The 21,770-nt window shown below is 54.8% G+C and overlaps 1 protein-coding gene across 39 annotated transcripts in view; it reads right to left on the bottom strand.

Annotated features, from left to right (window-relative positions):
* PCBP3 (poly(rC) binding protein 3) overlaps nucleotides 1-21,770 on the bottom strand; it is a 280,894-nt gene that overhangs the window by 12,466 nt on the left and 246,658 nt on the right. For 16 of the 39 annotated variants that reach the window (XM_021935141.2, XM_017956357.2, XM_017956359.2 and 13 more), the window contains 6 exons: nucleotides 20,588-20,719; nucleotides 19,497-19,625; nucleotides 16,440-16,583; nucleotides 12,505-12,546; nucleotides 1,529-1,607; nucleotides 681-740 (listed from right to left, as the gene is read on the bottom strand). In XM_021935141.2, coding sequence (XP_021790833.1) covers nucleotides 681-740; nucleotides 1,529-1,607; nucleotides 12,505-12,546; nucleotides 16,440-16,583; nucleotides 19,497-19,625; nucleotides 20,588-20,719 — 586 coding nt within the window. The remainder of the gene's footprint in view (nucleotides 1-680; nucleotides 741-1,528; nucleotides 1,608-12,504; nucleotides 12,547-16,439; nucleotides 16,584-19,496; nucleotides 19,626-20,587; nucleotides 20,720-21,770) is intronic. The other 23 variants (XR_004183404.1, XM_031665831.1, XM_031665811.1 and 20 more) reach the window with 12 other exon arrangements.

The following is a 21,770-nucleotide window of genomic DNA, read 5'->3' as shown; positions in this document are numbered from 1 at the left end:
CAGCATTCAAAAAGGCCACAAACACCTCCCATTGCTGCCCACTCAGTTTAACCCTGCTGTGGCTGGCATGTGTGTGCACTGCAGTCCCCAGGGCCTTGGTGAGGGGAGGGTCATCACAGGACGCCTGCCTGGCCACCAGGAAGCCACTGTGGCACCGGCCACATGCACATGGAGCCATGAGGTGTTACGAGTGTGTGGCATCTTCCTCATGGGCACCTAGGAACCCGCTAAGCCCCAGGCAAACAACTGTGTCTGTTTCATGGCCTCGGTCACCAAATCTACAAATCTATGTGCTACCCCACAGTATCTGAGGAATGAACATTTTAATGCAAGTCGGGAGGGGTGCAGGCAAATCCAGCACAGACTGATCTTCCTCCTTAAGGGTTTGCTTGTAGTCCTAGAAAACCCACTTCCAAAGCGCACCATGGTGAGAACTCCATTTCCTGCTCCCATGGCCGACTCTTGTTGCTGGGGTGCTTTGCTCTGAGCACCTCGGGCCCCACCATCCAGCCACAGTGGCAGCATGGCACCACCCATGCCCTTGGCAGCGCCTGAGGCTGGTCCACAGCCTCCCATGAAAGATGTAAACTGCTGTAGCTGTAGGGCCCCCACACCTCCTCCCACTGAGGCTCTGCTCTGCCGCCCTGGCCTGCTCTCCTGTCAGTGTGGCTTTGTGTTACCTGATGACTGGCCCATCAGATTTTGAGCTTCTTCGGAGGAGTGTAAAGGCAGCTTTTCTCCTGGAGAGCAAAGAAGAGACAGGTTTAATGTTTTGCCCTCAAGGAGATAAGCAGGGTCCCTTCAACTAGGGAAGCTCAAAATATGACTGGCGCACGCACCGGCGCTCTCTCCGGCCACGGCCACAGGCATGGTACTGCCTCTGTGGGGAGGGACACCCAACTGCCAGGCACGCCAGGGGGAGGGGGGTTAGCCACAGGCATGCCACTGCCTCTGTGGGGAGGGACACCCAACTGCCAGGCACGCCAGGGGCAGGATGGGCTTGCCACGCATGGCCACCCTTGATGGCCTCATGACAGCGACTGGGCTGGGGCTGACTCGGGCCACTGCTCTCCTGGGGCAGGGCTGGGTGCCACCTTGGGATATGCAGTGGCTTCCTGCAGAATAGCATCCACGTCTGCTATGCTCTCGCTCCTGGAGAGAAAAGCCTCCAGGGCGGCCCAACGGGTACGCTCAGCAGGAGGGGCCACCCAGGACAGACTGTGGGCAGCACAGGGCACTGCCCAGCAAGTGCAGACCCTCGGTGGGCAGACATCTCTTCACAAGTAAGGCTATGGCAAGGCCAGCTGTAAGGTGAACTAGCTCCCCACAGTGGGAGCGAGACCCACATCCCGCCCCTGCCCTGTCCCCAGTCCCGGTCCCAGCAAGCCTGCTGCATGTGAACCCTGCACCACCGGCACTCACAACTCCAACTGCACCTGTTCTACACGCTGCACCGAATAACACAGCTCAGAAAGAGAAAGTCCCCAGGTGAGAAGAGAAGGAGGTGAGAAAAGGGCTGGGTACGTACCGGGGAAAGCGGGGTTGGTCTGTCCGAGGGGAGGAAAGGGGGTTTGCTGCATGGCCAACTGGTGGAGCTTGGTCAACTGCTGGGGTAGGAGGGACATGAGAGCTAAGAAGGTTATTGTCATCGAGTACAAGTCACACCAAATTAAAACGGCAGTAACAGAACTTTGCACAGATAGATAGAAAGAGGGCCATGCGGACACATGGCAGACGCAAGAGAACGCAAGGACTTGGCCTGGGGGAAGCCAATGGAGCCCAGGCTATGAGCAGGCCAATGCCCGGCGTGCAGAGAGCAGCACTGGAAGTCGCTGTCTTCTCTCCCTGGCTTCCTGGCAGCTCCAGCCTGGACTGGCCCAGCCTCCCTCTCACTGGCTGGTATGGACAGGAGGCTGGGGCCAGTGGGCCACGGAGTGTCTGGGGGAGTCCAGGAGCCACAGAGGAAACCCAGCTGTGCTTCTAGGCGATTCAAGGCCAAGTCACTAGTCACTAAAGTCCGACTAGCCCCTGTGGGATCCGAGAGGCACGAGTTTGCACACCTCGCCCCGGTCTCATCCTGTGCTAGGCCTGGCCCACTCCCCTCCCCTGCAGGGCCTTGCTTTACCCATGAGGCGACCTGGGGTGAGGGGAGCACCCAAGGGGCCACACACCTGCCTTTTAGTCACCTCCAAGAGTGTCTTGCCTTCCCTGGGATTACAGAATACTAGCACTAGAAGGTTCTGTGGAGGGTATGAGGGACACCTAGGGCCCTTAGCTGGGAGCTGCCTGTGCCCCTGGCCCCTGCAGGCTGCCCCCAGCCCTTCTCCTCCCATCCTCAGGCCACAAGACTTTTCAAGGGGGCTTTGATGCCATTTTTAAAGTTATTTTACCTGAGCCTCATTTCTTAAATAAAAACTAAAAATAGCAGAAGATAACGGTATGTGGCAAGGTGAGACTCAAAATTCTTCCACCCTTTGGAGAGCCAAGGGCTACTCAGCAGAGGGCATGGGGCTCCTCAGGCCTGGCTCTTCCATCAAGGATGGGTGCTGCAGGGGGTGTCCTGGGGCTCAGGAGGGCACCGGGCAAAGCTCCTCTGTGGTGTTGGCAGGCAGGGGAGGCGGCACATTCGGGGAGGGCACCACCTCCCCAGCATTTTCCCTTCAGAACATTCGGCCCAAACGCATCCCAGTGTGGCTGTGTGTGGACTCCTGCAACCCACAGCCAGGCAGGCAGCTCAGCTTCCTCACTGCACAGGGTGTGGGTGGCAGAACCTGCCACAGAGGCCACCAGTGCTTGGGGGTGTGGGCGCTCGGAGCAGAGCTGCTGTCCCCATGTGAGAAGGCCAGCTGCTGAGCACCTGACCAGACCCCCATGCTTGCCCTGGCCACCCCTGGAACCTGGGTTCCCTGACACCAGGGAGCAGTCAGGAAGGCGGCGACTGTGGTCCCAGCACCTTCCCAGCTGCGCACTCCTGGGTGGGTGTGCACTTGGCCTCCCAGGAGCAGGGAGTCCTCCCCTAAGAGTTCACCCAGAGTCAAGGTAAAGGCCCCTTCCTCAGTACCTAGTACCCTGGGAGGATGGGGGGCTGCTCCCCAGCCCTGCCCCTCCCCAACGCCTGGCCTTGCAGCCAGGTGCTGGGCTGGGGGGCAGGGCAGGCCTGGCAGGAGGGGGCCGTCTGGTGGGCTGCAGCCCGTCTGGCCTCTTCTTGCTCCCACAGGATAGGGTCTGGTCCCCATGGCAAGCCCGTGGCCTCTGGCACACCTCTGTGTTCAGTGGAGAGCCATGAGATTGTAGGGTGTTTGTCGCCGCAGCCTGACTTTGCTCCCTGAGCACCTGCCATTGCAGACACATCTGGTGAGTACTTACACCGGGACAGTCTACCTCCTGGAGAGACGTGAGGCCCTGCAGGGACAGCAGGAGGAAGCAGGCATATCTGGGGTCCTAGTGAAGGCGCCCCACCTGGACAGGGCACGTCAGGAAAGACTGCAGGTGTCCCAGGCCGGGTAGGAGGACTGCAGGCAACAGCGCCCATGGTGGGGTGAGACACTCCTGGTGAATTCATCCAGTCATCGGACGCTGAATGGCACAGAAGGGATCCACAAACCCCTGACTCCCAGTGGGGCTCAGGAGCTGCCCTGTGGCCAGGGAATGGGGTACAGGGGAGGGGCACCCCCTGGGCTCTACAGGGGTTGGAGTCAGCTCCAAGATGGCCCAGCCGGTTGCTGTGGCGATAGAAGGCCTGGTGTCTCCAGGCCTCAGTTCCTTGAACTATAACGTGAGGGGAATGGATGTGAGTGAGCAGCAACTGTGGCTGTGGATGACAAAAAAGTCTCCCACACTCACTGTTTTTGGCTTTTTACGAAGAAATGACCACACTAGCAAATAAATCTCTCTCCTCCCCACCTACAAATGTAGGGGACGTTCTAGGGAGGTCTGGACTAGCACAGGGCGGTGCTCGGGGAGCATCTGTGGAGAGGATGGGCAGGTGCTCACCCTAGCTCTGCCCAGGATCAGTCAAGCCACTGCACCTCCTTTGGACTCAATTTCCACATTTTTTAAAGGAGAGAACAGGACTAAGTGCCAAGGGGCCTTCCACTTTTTGAGAAGATTCTGCCCTGTAAAAAAATGAGACTTTTGGTTCTCACCAGTACCTCCAAATCACTGAGAGGAAAGGGGAAGAAAGTCAGGTAGGCAGGCGACAGGAAGGGAGGGAGGGAGAGGAGGGGAGGGAGAGGAGGGCAGGAGGGGAGGGAGGAGGGGGAGAGGGAGGGAGGGAGAGGAAGGGAGGGAGGGAGAGGAAGGCAGGAGGGGAGGGAGGGAGAAGAGGGGAGGGAGAGGAGGGCAGGGGAGGAATAGGGGGAGAGGGAGAGGGAGAGGAGGGGAGGGAGGGAGAGGAAGGCAGGAGGGGAGGGAGGGAGAGGAGGGGAAGGAGGAGAGGGAGACGGAGGGAGAGGAGGGAGAGGAGGGAGAGGGAGGGAGAGGAGGGCAGGAGGGTGGGCAGGGGAAATATCCCATTACTGATGTTTCTCTGTAAACTGTCTTTTCTACTTCACATTGTCTCAGAATGTAACCCACAGACAACTACTAAAATTGCAACCATTTGTTAAGATGCAACTCAATGAATTAACACAAAACGAATGCACCCATGCAACTATCACTCAGGCCAAGAAACAGGTCCCCACCACGGTGGTTCTAATCTGCATTCTATTTCATTTCCAGCAAAATGCCTGTTTCTGTCATTCGTCCATTTTTCTTATTGCTTGATTTTTGTTGACTTCCCAAGAGCACCGAGCATTTCAGATGCCAGCCTGTCTGTCATTCCTGCTGCACAGATCTTCTCCTCTCTCCCATGGTGTCTTATAAGAAACAGTATTCTAACATTTAATATAGTTGAACTCACCGGTATTTTCCTTTATGGTCTGTGCTTACATTTTAAGAAATCCTCCCCTGACATGAGAATCGGACATTCTTCTATATTTTCTCCTAAAACTGCTCAATTTTTCTGTCTTGTGTTGGAGTTCTTGACACATGGTAAATGATTTTTGTTTATGGCAGGAAATAAAGATCAATTTCCCCACATAGTTGACCCACTGTCCTGGCACTGTGTGGGCCATCTGCCCTCTCTGCTCTCGTGGGCAGCTTTGTTCCGTCCAAGTATCGTGGATGGCTTCCTTCCTGTGTGAGGGATCCTGGACTCTCAGGTCTCATCCAGTCTACTTGTCTCCCACTGCACCAAAACCACACAGTCTGACATAGTCATCTCCGATGATCACAGTGCCTCCTTCTGGACACCTCCTGCAGGACCTGCCTGAGGCTGTTTTACAGCTAATTTTTTTTAGATAATTAGAAGGAATACACTAAAATAATGATAAAAAGCATAGTAATACACAAACCAGTAAAGCAGCTGTTTATCAGCGTATGAAGAATGATGAGCTATGCTTAACAGCAGGTGCTAGACAGCTGGCAGCGCAGTGGCTTTGCACTAGCAGCACACATGGGGGTAACGTGCTGCAATCTCAGGTCAGCTGCAAGGTCTCCAGGCAACAGTAATTTCTCAGTTCCACTATACTCTCATGGGGTCACCATCGTCTATGTGGTCTGATGCTGGCTGAACTGTCATGTGGTGCATGACTGGAATTGCTTTGTGCTAAGACAGTGTGGGCGATACAATTCCAATTTTTGAAAGATGATGAGATATGCTTTATGGTCTGGTACGTGATCAGGTTTTGTAAATGTCTCCATGAATTCTACAGTTGTGGGGGTGTAGTGTTCAAGGTACGTCAGTTACGTCAGGATCATGGATAGTTCTGTTGATGCCTTCTTCACACTTGTCTACTTGACCTATCACTCATGGAAAGAGAGGTGTGCCAAGTTTTTGCTATAATGTCTGTCAAATTCTCTATGTTTTGTCAATTATTTTCTTTACATATTTTAAAGCTATGTTTTAGGCATGCATAAATTTTGAAATATCTTCTTGTGAGCTGACTTTTCTAGCAACATGTAATGATTAAAGTTTTTCTCTTAAAGTCTTGTTTTTTTCCCCTACTGATGTTAATATTGGTACACCAGTTAATTTTGTTGCCTATTCCTTAGCCTTTTTCCATTCTTTCATTTTTTTCTGGGTCCTTATGCTTTAAGCGTATCTCTTGAAAGAAAAAAAAAACAACAAAATTATTTTTGCTTGTTGGTTTGCCTATTTGTTCAGCTTAAAAATACAGTATGGTAGCCTTTGCTTCTTAACTGGAATTTCATAATTTTACTTTGATCACCATCATCCACATGTTTAGACTAATTTTTGACACTTGTTTTCTAATTGTCCTGCTTTTCCAGGGTTTCTTTTTGATTTCACTCCTTTTCTTCTTTTGGATTAATAATTTCCCCCTCACTTGTTTCCCATCCTGTCACAGAGGTTACGTATCGGACTCCTTTGTTGTTAGTGGCCATTGAAATTTTAACATGTGCGTTGAGAGTCTACACTCGGTGTCTTCACCCTGCAGTGGAATGAGACAGAGACCTGCGGATGTTCACATCTCCTCGCACACACCTGATCTTACATGTACTGTTTGTATCCACTTGACTGTTCCGGGTGTTCGCATCTCCTCACGCACACCTGATCTTACGTGTGTTTTTACCCACTCAACTGCTGCGGGTGTTCGCATCTCCTCGCGCACACCTGATCTTATGTGTACTGTTTCTACCCACTCCACTGTTGTATCAATCCTGTGAATCAGGTAAAGGCATCAGTGAGTTCACAGATGATGTATGTTTACCAAATGTGCACACTTTTCTTTGCATTTCCAGCCTTCCTTCTGGGACAATTTTTCTTCTTCCCACAGGGCATCCATCAGAAGATCATGTGCTGGGGCCTGCTGGTCAGATCAGTTTGTCTACAAATGGCTACATGTAGGTCCTTGGAAGATCCTCCCTTGAGATGGAATTTTATGCTGACAACTATTTTCTTTGATTATACCAACATCTGCTGGCTTCTAAAGTTACTGATGAGAAGTCACCAAATTTCTCACTGTTGTTCCTCTGTCATATTTTCTCTGATTACTTTTAAGATTTGATTTTGGTCTTTGGTGTTATGTAGTCTGGCTTCAATATTTCTAAGACGGATTTCTCTTTGTTTATTCTGTTTGGGAATTGTTGGGGTTTCTGAATATGAGGATGGTTTCTAATTTTGGAAGGTTTTCTTTGTGTCTCTTGGAATTTTCTCTCTTCATTCCATGTCTCCCCTGGGCTTCCAACTGGATGCATGTTCTTCCTTCTCAGGCCTCCTGACCAGTATTTCTCAGACCTCCACGGGCCAGTGAGTCGCCCGAGGATCCTGTAAAAACGCAAGCCCTTGCCCTTCTGAGAAAGGCAAGCTGGGAGGAACGGTGTGTGAGAGCCGTGCCACTGGGGCCCTGCAGAGGATGGGGTGTTCCAAGAAAGGGAAGATGGAACTCCAGCCAACAGTGAGGGTTGCCTGGGCCTCTTGTTTCATGAGAGGAGTGGCTGCAGTAGCACAGCTCTGACAGCAGGTGGGGCCATGGGCAAGTCTCTGCACCACTTGCAGCCGCAGGGTCTTGGAAGGTGTCAGGCTTCAAAGCGAGAGAGGCTGGACCTCTCAGCAGGTGCCCAGGGCATGCGGCACTGACTACTCTCTCTCTACAGTGAGGGGGCCCCTCACCCACCTCCCTACGGGGTTCTAGAGGGAGACACAGAACAAGTGGGAGGAGAAAGCACTCTGCAACAATCTGTCCAAATCTCTGCAGGTACACGAGATTGTCACGAGAGTCCACGTGTGCTCTTCATGTGTCCAGGGGAAATGCATGGCACCAACAGAGTCCCAGGGATTGCACAGCTGGGATGAAGGGCTGCGCCCAGCAACAGATCTGGCCATGCCTCCTATCCCTGGGTTCCTCTTACGACGACATGTTTCTACAATTTCCCCACGACTCCTTCACTGAAGAACCAGCTTCTTAGCAGATACTGGTGTCCACTTGATTCCCAGCATTGCTGCACATCTGCTGCTCATTTCAGCTGCCTGGGCGGCTGTGCCAAGCCCCCCCACATTCCCTGGCTCCTTAGCTCTGGCCAAGGCACCTCTCAGAGCTTCCACTTGCTTGTGTGTGGAACTGGCCCCACGGTCCCGAGATCTGCTTCACAGTGTTGGTGCAAGGCTCATCTAAAATAGCCTACATGGCAAATTCTTCGTCAACTCTAACATGTTTTTATTTTTGCTTGTTTTCAACATCCCCTTTAAATGATGGGGACGTTAAGTAAGGGAGTGGTTAGGAGACCTGGAAGACTAGAAATAAAGATTCGTATATATGAGGGTATTTTTTCTTTTTTGAGATAGAGTCTTGCTCTGTCACCCAGGCTGGAGTGCGGTGGAGCAATCTCTGCTCACTATAGTCTCGACCTCCGGGGCTCAGGTATCCGCCCCACCTCAGCCTCCTGAGTAGCTGGGCCTACAGGTGCGTGCCACCACAACCAGCTAATTTTTGTATTTTTTTGTAGAGATGGGGTCTTGCTCTTTTGTCCAAGCTGGTCTCGAACTCCTGGGCTCAAGCAATCCTCCCATCTTGGCCTCTCAAAGTGCTGGGATCACAGGAGACAGCTACTGTACCTGGCCTATGAGGGTATTTTTGAAGTTCACTCATTTCTTCCAGAAAAAACAGTTCCTTCCTGGTGTAACTTTCCTGCTGTAATTAAAGGTACAGATGTGCTAGGTGAGAGTCAAGTGGTCTGTCCAGGCGTGGGCGCTCTGGGCTCTGCTCTCAGGCCTCAGGTGCTGTTTCTCTTTCTCGTTTCTGAAACTGCACTTGGCCTGACCCAGGCAGGACACACAGAGTCATATGGATATCCTCCAGGGCTGACGGGTGGCCATACTGGAGAGCCTGACTGCAGTCCTCCAAAGTCCTTCCCCCTGTAGCGTGGCTTTGAGCCTCTTCAAAACCTGCACATCCAGAGCACAATAAGCCTCGAGGAGCATGTGGGTAAAACGATGTACGTGGCATGCGAGGAGCTGGAGAAAAGTGGGCAAAGGCAGATCAGTGCCAATTACTCCTTTTTTTTTTTTTTTTGAAATGGGGTCTCACTCTCTGGCCCAGGCTGGAGTGCAGTGGGATGATCTTGGCTCACTGCAACCTCCACCTCCCAGGCTCACGCAATCCTCTCGCCTCAGTTTCCCGAGTAGTTGGGACTACAAGAGTGTGCCACCACATCCGGCTAAATTTTTTTGTAGTTTTGTTAGAGGTGGGGTCTTGCCATGTTGGCCAGGCTTGTCTCAAACTCCTGAGCTCAAGTGATCCACCTGCCTCAGCCTCCCAAAGGGCTGGGATTACGGGCTTGAGCCACCACACCCAGCCTAAGCCACCATGCCTAGCCCCAGTGATTCTTAAATAAAAACAAGCTAAAAACACTTTTTAAATTGGGCACAGAAAACACATGCATATTTTAGTTTTACATAAAGAAAGACTCAAATCTAAGGAATGTATTATCTTACGCTTGATGTTTCTTATTCACGGGCCCACACGTCCAGGTCAAATATCACATTGCTAAAAAACGACTCTAGTATCTGTCCATAAGCCGCCACTGTGGTATAAATAAACTTTGTATTCAATTATATTATAAATTAAAACAATACATTCTATAATTATATTGATATTGTAAGAAATTGAAGCTTTAAAGATTTCTACTAAATACCAAGCTCAGATAAAAATTGCTTCCTGACTGTTACATATGTCACTAAATAATCATTTTATTTTTGTGTTTAATGAACTATTAAGTGATTGTCCAAGTCTTCAATTTTATGTGCCTGCAACAAAAGCACTATGGAAGCTTCCAGTCTTCTATTAATGCTCTGCAAATCTCACGACACAGATGTAGAAACAGACTGTCTTCCACAGAGAGCTATTTCACAGGAGAGAACCAAGTGCTTTAGTCCACTCCTGCTGCTATGACAAAATGCCTTAGACTGGGCAATTCAGAAACAGCATAAATGTGTCTCACAGTTACGGGGGCTGGAAACTGGAGATCAAAGTGCTGGCTGGTTGGGTGTATGGGAAGGGCCCAGTCTCTGCTTTCAGTATGGTGCCTGAACGCTCTTGTCCTCACATGGCAGGAGGGATGGAGGGGAGGCCACTCTCTGAAGCCTCTGTTATCTGAAGCCTGTGTTATAGGGACCAATGCTGTTCACGAGGGTGGAGCTCTCATGACCCAATCGCTCCCCAGCCCTGGGACCCCCCACCCTCTAATACCATCATCTTGGTGATTAGGTTCCAACACAGAAATTGTGGAAGAACAGACACATTTAAACCATAGCACCAGGTATCTCAAATCATTACCATATGCACTGAGGCAGTTCACTTAACAGTTAGTTATACATTAGTTTAAACTAATTTGAAACAATCTGCACAACTACCCATTTATAAGAGACACTGAGACAGTCACATGAGAAAGAGCAAAGTCACCGATCGATGTAAACGCCAATAACCACACATCAGGGTCCTGCGGTCCCACCGTGTGCACACAGCCACAGCCTCTGAGAATTTCAGACCATAAGCATTCTGGCTCAGACGGGTGCTCAGCCAAAGGCCGCGGTGAGAACGTTTGGCTCTGTGGCCACAGGAAACCCTTAAGGTGTCACCAGAGGGTCCCTGCAGGTCTGATCATCCAACTTCAGGGCTACTGTCTGGGGTAAAGACAAACCCTGACCCCATCAACTAACCTTCCCTTTACCATGGGTGCCACACATTGCCTTTCCTTTGGGTTCCAGAGCTTTGCAAAGTCAAGCAGCCCCCCGCCCCGTCTGGAACCTGCCTCTGCACACGTGTATCTCTAAATGTGCATGACCACCTGTCCTGAGTCTGAAATGGAACTAGGCCATCCCAGAAATTCAGCTCTGACTCCCCTGGCTTCCATCTTCATTTTCCTTCATACAGGCTTTCCGTTAGGAGGCATCACACCTGCCCCCGCGCCCCTGCCACACACACGCACACACACCTCTGCTTCTGCCCAACACTGCTGCTGGGCGGCCCCAACAGTGCCTTCCGGCGTGTGGTGGCCACAGCCCGGCTTCCTGGTGGGGACAGGCACTGGTGCCTACAGCTGACCCCAGGATGAGACGTCCTTGATGTAGCTACAGCAGCATCACCAAAAGTCTGAAGCCAGGAACCACTAACAATAGCCTCTGGGGCAGGTGGCGAAAGGCTTTTCTTGATCAGCGTTTCTCTACCATTTGATTCATGTGTTGCCTTTAATGGAATAACTACTGTTATCTATTCTCCATTCAATATAAATTTTCCTGCAATGATAGTAAATTGCATCTCTATAGCAGACTTATTTAATGATCGTTAACTCTTAAAAACACTCCTGACCTGCTTTCTCATCTCACTCAGATGGACATCCCTGCCCCCAACTCAAAAGCATCAGGGTTTGAAGGCTCCTGAGCAGCCCGCTCACCTGGTGGCCGCCTCCCATCCAGCTCAGAGGTGCCTCTCGCAGTTCACAGGGAACAGCGAACGGCCCGGAAATGTGTTACGAGGAGCAGCTGCTGAGCTGGGCAACCATTCAAAATGGTTTAGAGAAGAGAAACCCCCTCAGAACCAACTCCAGGTCTGCCCCATCTGCTGACACACGAAGCACTTCCAGTGGGGCCGTCTCTCCTCTCCCCAGCGCCTACCAGTGCAGCCCTCACTCCCTGGGGGCCCTAAAGCCGCCTCCAGAGAGGCCCTTTCCTCACAGTTTGCACCTTTTATCTCTTGGCCCCTAAGGGCTCAGAGCCGCACAGCCCAGAGCAGCCCAGGGTTCCCCTCCAACAGTTTATCTGAGGGTGTCTTCTTCCTCCATCACTGCAATTACACCTAGACCCAGCAGGAGCAGGAGAGAGGTGTCGGAGCCACCAGTCACGGAGCCGCATGGTACCCAGCTCTGCATGGCCCGGGCCAAGGACGCTGATGCCCGCCTGGCATCCCACTGACTCTGGAATGAAGACAAAGGCCTGTTCCACTGGCTTTCCACAGCCCGGATCTCTGTGTATAGATGGACCCTACATTTCCATGTGGACTCTGAAAGGGGAGAGTTAATTTCACCAGGCCCTCAAATGTCCTTGCCAAGGTATCTTTGTGGCCTGTTTGATAATGTCACCCAACTTCTTAGAGGCACAGAAAGTGCCATTGACACCTGCCTGTGGCGGTGAGCGCATCCTCGCCGCCCTGCACGGGGACAGAGCCCGTCTCAGTTCCCTCCCAGGCCCAGTGGGAGGGAGGAAAACCCAGGACTTCGGCAGAATCGAGACAATTTGACATCAGGCCAAGTCCTCAACACAAGCAGAATTAGTGCTAAGAGGTTAAAAGGTTATTTGAGGTCATATGGATACGACACAGGTCAGGAACGCTGAGAAGTTGATTAATATTATTGTGTAATATTAATGTTAGTAGCAATTAACAGCAGCATGCAGGTAGGTAAACAACCATGAGAAGAGAAAGGTGAGAGGAAGACAAAGTGAAGACTCACATCCGGGTGAGGGATGGCATACTGTCCCTGGATTGTGTAGGCCTAGAGAGAAGTAGAGAGAGAGACCCTGTCAGACCGCGACCTGGCTGCACCGCGGCTCAGCACCCGCCGCCACCCTCCAGCATGACAAGGACACTCCGGTAGAAGCTTCCCCTCATATGCCTCTCCACCTGTCTCCATCCTAGGACAAAAGGCCAACCCTCCCAGGGCACCAGGAGCCCCAGGGGAGCCGAACCCACTTCCTCTAGGCAGGCAGAGCTGAGCTGGCCAGGTCAGTGAGCGGGAGGGAAACCAGGGGAACCGTGCCCACTTGCTCTGGGCGGGCAGAGCTGAGCTGGCCAGTTCAGCGAGCGGGAGGGAAACCAGGGGAACCGTGCCCACTTGCTCTGGGCGGGCAGAGCTGAGCTGGCCAGTTCAGGGGACAGGAGGGAAACAGTTCAGCTTTGATGCTTCCGACACCAAGTTTCTTAAAGCAAAAGAATCAAAGAGTTATGTGTCTGGCCCCCAGTAAGAGGTCCACTAGTTACTAAGGTTTTGAAAATGTAATCAGCCAACTGAGTAAACACTTTTGGGAAATATTAACCCCAAGAAATTCAAACAACAAAAGAAAGCTCTAAAAGGTGACCAAAAGCAATTCACCAAAAGCCAGTCTACGTAGGAAGCGGTCTACGTCAGTCAGGGCTTGCTGCCTTTCATGACCACCCTGAAGACAGGGAGGGGGCGGCCCTCCTGACGTGGGGGCGGCAATGCGCCCCTCCAAAGCCGTCGTGTGGGGCTCCTGAGGCCTCACTTTGGGTTCAGTATTTCCCCTGCCTTCAAAACAGTGACTCCGACCTGCAGCCTCTTCCCACCCACCCTGACTCTGAAATCCGGGCAGGTGAGCGAGGCCCCACTTGCCCCACAGGTCCCATCAGTAGAGACGCTTTCAGGTGATTCAGAAACTCATGGCCAGACAACAAATGGACCACACAGAATCAAGGGAGAGTAAAGACCACGAACAGCTGTCAGGACTCGGGACGTGGACGGGGCTGCACCAGGCCCGGTGGTGGCCTGGGGGTGGAGGGAGCGGCTCCCAGCTCCTGGCTGTGTGGGCCCCACGCCACTTCGCCTGAGGACCTGTGGTGTCGGTGTCCGCGGTGACCACATGTGGGGCCCCGGTGCACCTGAGAGGGACGCCCTTGACTGTGCGAGCCCCACGCCACTTCCCATGAGGACCCATGGTGTCAGTGTCTGCGGTGGCCACACGTGGGGTCCCCGTGCACCTGAGAGGGACGCCTCAGGGAAGGATGCATGTCACCTCTGTGCAGCCCAAACCCTCCCATGGGTTTTGAATCTGCCAAGAGTTTTCATCATAAACAACCCAATCCTGCGAGTTAAAGGCCAATCGACCTCCAGACAGGGACCTGGCCTGCAGCCCGGCTCTGAAACAAGCCCCAGGGCTGTGAGGCCACAGTGCTGCATTGGCTGAGGAAGTAAAAGAATCTTATCAGGTAGAGCAGGAACCAAGGGCCTCACTGTCCTGGACAGGGTCTTGAGGACCAACTGCGAGGGTTTTGTAAAGGTGCTGCCAGGAGCATGTTCCCACGTGTCACCAAAGGTGAGGGGCCCGTGTTGCCAGGAGCATGTTCCCATGTGTCACTGAAGGTGAGGGGCCCGTGCTGCCAGGGGCACATTCCCACGTGTCACCGAAGGTGAGGGGCCCGTGTTGCCAGGGGCACGTTCCCACGTGTCACTGAAGGTGAGGGGCCATGGAACTCATGTTGGGAGCTGCCCCCTCGGGGCACAGGGTCCCAGGTCAGCCCCGACTGTCTGAGCTGAACAGCAAGAGCTCAAGCATCCTGCATCCTGGGCCACACGAGTTTTCTGACTGATCTTCTTACTGTTGTTATGTTTTCTATCTGCTCATCCCTTAGCAGGCTCTGCTGATTGAACTCATGACCATGTTGTGCTAGAAATGCGGTGGTGGCTAACAGGAGCTGCTGCTGGGTGCAGAGGCCACAGGGGAGCTGTGTGGGCACCCCCAGAGCACTCACAGTGGTGGGGCATCTTCCAGGTCCCTGATTTCTCCAACTGGACAGAAATGAAGTGGATGGGCCTCCAGGTGAGCTCTCAGGTCTGTATTGGGTTGTGTGTCCTAATCTAGGCCCTGTGGGTCTGAGTTGTCAAGGAGACGCCAGTGGCCTTACAGGCTCAGGTCTTATTCGTGCCCACACGTCTGGGTTTGCATTTCGGCAGCTCCCCTGGGTTACCTCAGGGCGGGTAACTCCCTGCGACTCTGTCCTCCACCACCAAGGCTGACCACTGGCCAGACCAGACTGTCACTAGGGCCCCAGGGCCCAGCTCTCAAAGGGCTGACATTTTAGTATCAGCCTTGGGACAGCACCCACTGCACAGGGCCCTTCACCTGCTGCAGTCGGGAGGGTGGGCTACTGCCCTCTTTACAGGAGTGAGGGGTGCCTGGCCAGTGGCTGAGCAGGGCTCAGCTGCACCCCCCTCTCCTGGAGCTGTGACTCCACCCCCAGTGGCTTTAAGTGACTCCACATGTGTTTGTATAAATACACCTTCCTTTTGAAAAAAATCCTACCTTTTACCACATGATATCATCATAGATTTGTTTAAACATCAAGGTGGAGTCCACAGGTTACTAATCCGGTTACCTAACCATGAATTTGGGGAAAGCAGTGAAATGGAGTTTTGCACAGGGACTTCTCCCGCTGTGTGACTCCGTGTGGCCCTGTGACCTGAGCCCCCTAAGTCAGCGAGGTAAGGACATGTCCCATTGCCCATAGGGCTGTGACACGAGGCAAATCCCTGGCTAGCCAGGCCCAGTTTCCTGGTTATAAAATGGAGGTGTGCCGTGTCCTGGGGCTGCTGTAAGGATAGTACGTGCTTCTGGGTGCTCCCTGACCACAGCAAGGCAGGAAGGGGTGTGTGCCAGGCTGTGGAGGCGAGGCCAGGGTGGGGGAAAGGCATGCCCTACCCTGAGCACACGGGACCCCTTGGAGGGAAGGGATGGACACACTCCGTCTCTCCCTCAAACGTGGGCCACAACTGGGAGATCTGATAAGATTCCTTTACACCGTAAAGAAAAGCACCAGGAAAAGTCCTAACATTTGCCTCTTCTCTCCTTTTTGATGGTAAAGTCAAACCTCAGGCCCGTTCTGCCCTGCCAGGGTCACCTGTGGGGACGTCTGTCTCAACTCTCCCTTGAACAAAGACATACATGGCAGCCGACTGGATGCAGAGCTCTTCCAGGCCAACCCCCGCTGGACACCTTTGGTCTGTTGGCCACAGAGTGGCCCTGGGTGGACGGGTGCTCCCCATGCCCTGGCCAGGGTTTGGGCTCAGATGAGCGGCTGGGGCAGGGCTCCCCTCCTCCACTCTCCTACAGAAGTGCTGCCATCCCTGGTGGGAGAACACAAAGCTCGAGGGCTGACACCAAAAGGGCCAGCTCTGCAGACTGGGCATGGGGTGCCCACGAGGCCCCTGCTCACAGCGGAGGGAGGTCTGGGCACAGCGGCACAGACACCCGCTGGTCAGGCCACGCGTCCTTCCTCGGTGCAGAGCTCCCCCCTCTCGCGTGTCCCTGCTACGAGCACATCCTGGGAGTTTAGGATGTCAGGGGAAACAAGACCCTGGCTCTCACCGTGCTGTTTCCAACGTGAGCGGTAAAGTCACCTAGAAGGTGCCTGCATGCTGGCTATCTAAGCTTCCTAAAAACACCCAGTTCCCAAGAACTGGATTTAGGCCGAGCCAAATCTTCCTGCCTGGGTCAGGGAGGGAGAACATGATCCCTTGGGGCCGTCTCTGTGGGGGGATGCCGCTCTGAAGGCCCCCTGCGCCCGCCTGGTGCTGGGTGTAGGTGGAAGAGCTCTGCCTCCAGCACGGGTGGGAGACGTGCACGTGAGAAGGCGAGAAAACCTGAGTGCACTAACGGGCAGCGGCGGGTGCTGCAGTAAAAGGCTGAGGTTGGCAGTGGAGGCCGCGAGCGGATCGGCTCTTACCTGACCACCTGCAAAAATGACAGGGGTGGAGGCGGGCTTTGGGCGGTAGGGAATGGTGGCACCTTTCGGTGGGGACTAGGAAAAGGGACAGGAGAGGAAGAGAGAGCGTTAGAGCAGCTTCGCAGCCTGGTAATGGAGAGGCGCGTCCCGGCCCACCCCACTCAACCGCCTGCACCGGCTCCACCCTCCCCACACCTCCCTGAGTTTCGCAGCAGTGCTGAGGGAGGGGAGTGAAGACCTCCAGCCCCCACACCCTCTGTGTGGCTGTCTTACGGCCCGTCCCTCCAGATGGCTCCTTTTTGCAGAGCCCTGGGCTGCAGTTTGCCACATACCGGCCTCCTGAGAGTACCACCTGCCCCAAACATCCCTGGGAGGCTCTGTGGCAGTGTGGAGGGTCAGTCCCATTGTGGGAGGCCAGGTGGGGTGGGTCCCTTGCGCATGAGACCCTGCTGGACAAGGGCTGGCCGCCAACCCAGACGGCCCCTGTGGTGCTGGCCCCTCCGCGGGGGCCCCTCCTGGGATGCGCAGGGCCTTGCAGGCCAGGCTGCACGGCTTCACGGGGAGCTGCCCCTTGGAGCAATTCTCTTGAATGCTCTGAAGAAAGTTGAGCCCTGCAGGACTCCACCAGGACCCATGTCCAAAGCGCTTGGCTTGGCCTGTGGTGACAGTCAGCAGAGATCTCCACAGAAGACTTGGAAACATCCCACTTCACTATTTGAAAAAGCATGTTTAAAGTGCTTACAGACTCCAAAGGAAAAATCCCCTAGTTATGATGAGGTTGGCCGTAATTTCCCTTGGTTATTCTGCCGGAAACAGAGGATTAATATTCTCAAGTGCTGGCATTTTGAGCCTGCCCTGCTTCTCCTGGGCCAGTCCCCTGTGTGACCGTCCCCCGGGCCCAGGTCAGGGAGGCAGGAGTCCTGGGTCTAGGGGGCACCACAGCTGGGTTTGGTCCAGCAGGGAGAGGTGGGGGCTGGAGCCCATGAGCCATTCCTGGCAGGGGGCAGCCTGTCCTGCTGGGAGTTCTAGGGCCTTGGCTGACTCAGGGCCAGCCCGGCACTCAGGGAGCGCCACTCACACTCAAAACCCCATGATGGGGAGTGGGTGCCTGGATCCGCAAGGCCAGGGTCCTGGGGTGTGGCCTCAAGTACTGTGGGGAAGGGGATGCTAGGCGGGTCTGGGCTGACTCAGGTTGGGTCTGGGGTGGGAGGAACTGACTAAGGTGGACGGGAGCCGCCGCCACCCTCCCTGACTCCCCTCGGGCCGGTGCCCCGTGCTATGGGCCCTCAACCCCTACCCCGGCACAGGAGCTCCCAGCTGACCCTGACCTGTGATTCCTGCTTCTTGTGTGGGCACGGGGCCTGCTGGCCTCCCCTGGGACCGCACGAGCCTCCCTGCACTGGGTGCAGGGGTGCTGGGCCCTGGGTGGGCAGGGCACCATCTGTGGCGATGTCTGTATTCTCGGCAGGCCCCACCCAGACTCATGGCACCCTGGGCAGCCCTTTCCTCCGTCATCTCCGGGGTGTGAGGTGAGGCATGCCCACTACCAAGCCCAGAAGTCCTGCAATCAACCAGGAGGGTCTTCAAGGCATCCTTGATTTATTTTTCCAGTCACTCTTCATCTGAGGGTGGACCCAGCTCTTTCCAGGTGTGACAAATCTTCCTCCCTGGGATGATGGCCCCTGGGTCTCGGGATGCTGCACAGCCAGCAGGAGTGAGGGCAGCTGCCCGGCCATCTTCCCTGGCCACGTATGCTATGAGCTCCCTGTCTTGCTCAAACCTCCCTGCCCAGGAAGGAGACAAGGTGGTAGGGATGACAGCCCTGGGGGCGTGGGCAGCCTTGGGACAGCGGGTGCACCTGCATCTGTGGAGCTGCAGCTGGCACTGCACCGGGACGCAGCTGCAGAGGCACTGGGTGGCACTGACGAGACCCACGTGTTGCTGAGGAGCTGGACCTCAGCCCTCCATTAGGGATGTCCCTCCTAGAACTGTTCGTGTCACTGGCTGCTGCTAAGCCTCGGCCGGCAGGGCCCCCAGGGCCCAAGACTGGAGGGTTGAACAGAGAGTTCCGACCAGCATGGCACTGTCACCCTAACCAGGGAGTGGGGACTATTTCAGAACAAGAATATTTTGAAAAATATTTTTGACTTCACAAAATATCAAACTTCAGGGAAACAACTATACAAACATTTTTTAAAGAGGCAAACACGGGGTTTGAACCCCAAGCCAAGTATGAGAGAGGAGTGAGCCTGGGCTGCAGGAGGGGCTGGAGGCTGACCCTGCAGAGCTGCTAGAACCTTCCATTTGGGGTGATGCTTCTTCATTTTTGCTTCAGGAAAGACTGGCAACTGTTGATAGCTTCATGAATTTTGAGTATATTTCCGAGATTTTTTTCCTCCCCCCAAAATTTCACGAGAGGCGTCTGCTCTGAGCCGGTCCTTCTCTGCTTTTCCGTTTTAATGCTTTTGTTCACCCATCTCTACTTCTGCATGGGTTTCGTATGTTTTCCCGAGTTCTGCCCTCTGTTCCCCCATGGTGGTTTAAAACGATGCCTCCTTCTGCAGAACTGCGTGAGCAGAGCAGCCTACTGCCTTTGCCTCCCTCCCACCCCCAGCTGCTGGCCAAGGCCTGGCTCCAGCGTAATGAGCACCATTTCTGCAGCTCCAACTCAGTGCAGAAGACCCCTCAGTGGGATGACAACTTCTTATCCAGCTCTGAAGACGAGAGGACAGGCTCCCTCCTCTCCATTTGCTCTCCCCTAGAAGCCCCATGAAGACACTGGACCCTGAGCTGGCAGCCCCAGCACCCCTATGGCACCCACACCGACACAGCTCTCGCTCAGGCTGCCTTGGAAGCCCAGGTCAGGAGCCCTCCACAGCCCCAACTGTGTGAGTCCTCGGGGCAACCGGGGCTTCCAAGCCTTTGCCTATAGTGCCAGGAGGCCAAACACAGCACTGACGTGGGCTGGTCCTGGCATGCAGACGGTACCTCCAGCATGACCACACAGATCTGCTTGACACACTGGATGATGGCATCTGGGGTCCCCGAGATGGTCACCGCCCGCTCCGTGGAGTTGGGCAGCATGTCCCCGGCCACCTGCACCTGGGCACCTGTGGACTGGAGAGAGGAGACGTTGGAAGGGAGCACCAGGGTGGCAGCACGTGGGGCAGCGGCACCTCCCGGGTCTCGGCACCCAAGGCAGCTTAAGAACACTTCCTTAGAAACCTGCATACAGCCCACGCGCCCCTCCCCCGCCCCCCCCCCGCCCCCCCCCCCCCCCCCCCACCCCCGCCCCTGCCACCACAGCCTGGCACTCAGTCACGTGCCCCCTCCCCCGCCCCCATCCCAGCACCGCCCCCGTGCCGCTGCTGCCACCACAGCCTGGCACCCGGCCCTATGCCTTCCCTCGGGCGCAAGTGACACCTGGCCAAGGCTAGACAGGAGGCATCTAACCAGACGCGTTTTCAGGGAGACAAATGACTCCTTTCAAATAGATGGAATTCTCTCTCTGTGGAGTTTTAGGTCACAGAGAAAGGTGGACTCTGGTCTTGGGAAAGGAAATGAGGATTGGGGCGGCTGCCCTGCTGCGTAGGGAAAGTATTCAGGCTTTCCTTGAAACGGGACAAATATGTGAATGTGAAGTTCACACCTGCAAACTCCGCTCATTGGGACAGGCCTATGGCTCAGGGCTGTCTCCAGGTGCCATGGAGGCCCCTCACAGGGAGCAGATACAGTGCCCAGTGCCCAGAGCCTCCCTTGCCCAGAGCCATGAGACCAGCTAGTTCCTCCCTGTCCCCAGCATGGCCCATAGGTGTACAGTTGGTAGGCAGGATCCATAGGTGAGCAGTGGGTGGGGGGTGGGTGGGAGGGCTGTGGTGGGGCCGGGTCCCTGCAGCACACTTGCACTTGCTCATGGGTCCTGTGTTCCTGTTTCGGACTTGGAGCTGTGGGGTCTGCATGGCCAGCACTGGGCTTACAGACTGCAGGGATGAGGCTCAGGAAGGCTGCCTGGCCTGTGGCCACCACCCGCAGCCTGCCTAGAGGCTCCGCAGCAGCCCAGGCTGGGAAGGTCCTGTTACCTCCCTGATCTCCTTGATCTTGGAGCCTCCTTTGCCGATCAGGGACCCGCACTGGCTGGCAGGCACCACCAGCCTCAGTGTCACTGGGGGCTTGCTGGTGGCAGGGCTGTTGCTCATGGAGTTGATGATATCCTAGGGGAGAGACACGTGTGTTGGCAGCACATCAGGCCTCACACAGTGAGAAAGCAGGAGGAGTGCAGGGGGTGCGTCCTGACTTCCCACGCTCAGAAGCCCACAGAGCCCCTCCCGTGCACAGCCGAGGACACAGTGGCCAGGCCAGGCCAGGGAGGACCAGGAGATGCTGCTGAGATGGACGTGCAGGCCCAACACGGCACACAGACGGCAAGGCAGGATGGTCACTGTGCCATAGTGGGGTTGGGGGAGGTCTGGCCTTGGTCGTGGAGACCTGGTGGGCAGGGGGTGTGGATAGACAGGCTGACACAGGAAGTGTAGACACTGGCCTAAGGGGAGGGGAGAATGGAGGCTGGAGACTAGCAGGGCTGGGTAGATGCCCAGGGCCAGGTGAAGCAGCGCTGCCAGGGACAGGCCACAACTAGGTGTCGAGGGCACGGGGACAGAGAATGGCTCCTGGGGTCTGGTCTGGGGAAGGAGACGTGTGGTTAACGTAGAAGTGTGAGGGGGCAGCAAAGGCTGAGTTGGGGGTGAGCCAGTGCCCACCCTCCTGGGCAGCTGGTGTTTGGCTCATGGTCCTGACACCCAGGAGATGGAGCTGGGCTTTGGGTTCAGGCTGGTAACCCATGAGGGACAGGGCTTCCATCAGCTGCATGGGAGGTGTCCAGGCTGTGGCCTGGAGCTCGCTGCAGAGCGCGGTAAAGAGCTTGGCAGAGGCAGTGACACGGAGGCTCCTCCAGGATACTCCCCAGCTCTGGGTCCATCATGCCTGAGCTATGATTCAGGGCAACACAATTTGGTCTCCACAAAAAGTGCCCTCTTAGAAACAAGGCCTGGGTCAGTGTGTGCCTGGACAAACTGCTATAGACTACCAAGAAAATAGGATGGTGTTCCCGTTTGTCTATTTTTTGTGCTGGGAGCTTGACTTTGACCCAGAGCGTTCTCTCTGGTGTTGTACCTGCTGGGGCTGGGGAGAGCCTCTGTGTGTCAAGGCTGGGGACCTGAGGCACAGGCAAGGGCACTGAATTCCCACTTCCTGCCACCCGCTCTC

This window comes from Papio anubis, chromosome 4 (assembly GCF_008728515.1).
Source record: "Papio anubis isolate 15944 chromosome 4, Panubis1.0, whole genome shotgun sequence".
NCBI classification, from domain to species: domain Eukaryota; kingdom Metazoa; phylum Chordata; class Mammalia; order Primates; family Cercopithecidae; genus Papio; species Papio anubis.
The sequence above is the reverse complement of the archived record's forward strand: the minus strand, read 5'-3'. Positions and strand labels throughout refer to the sequence as shown.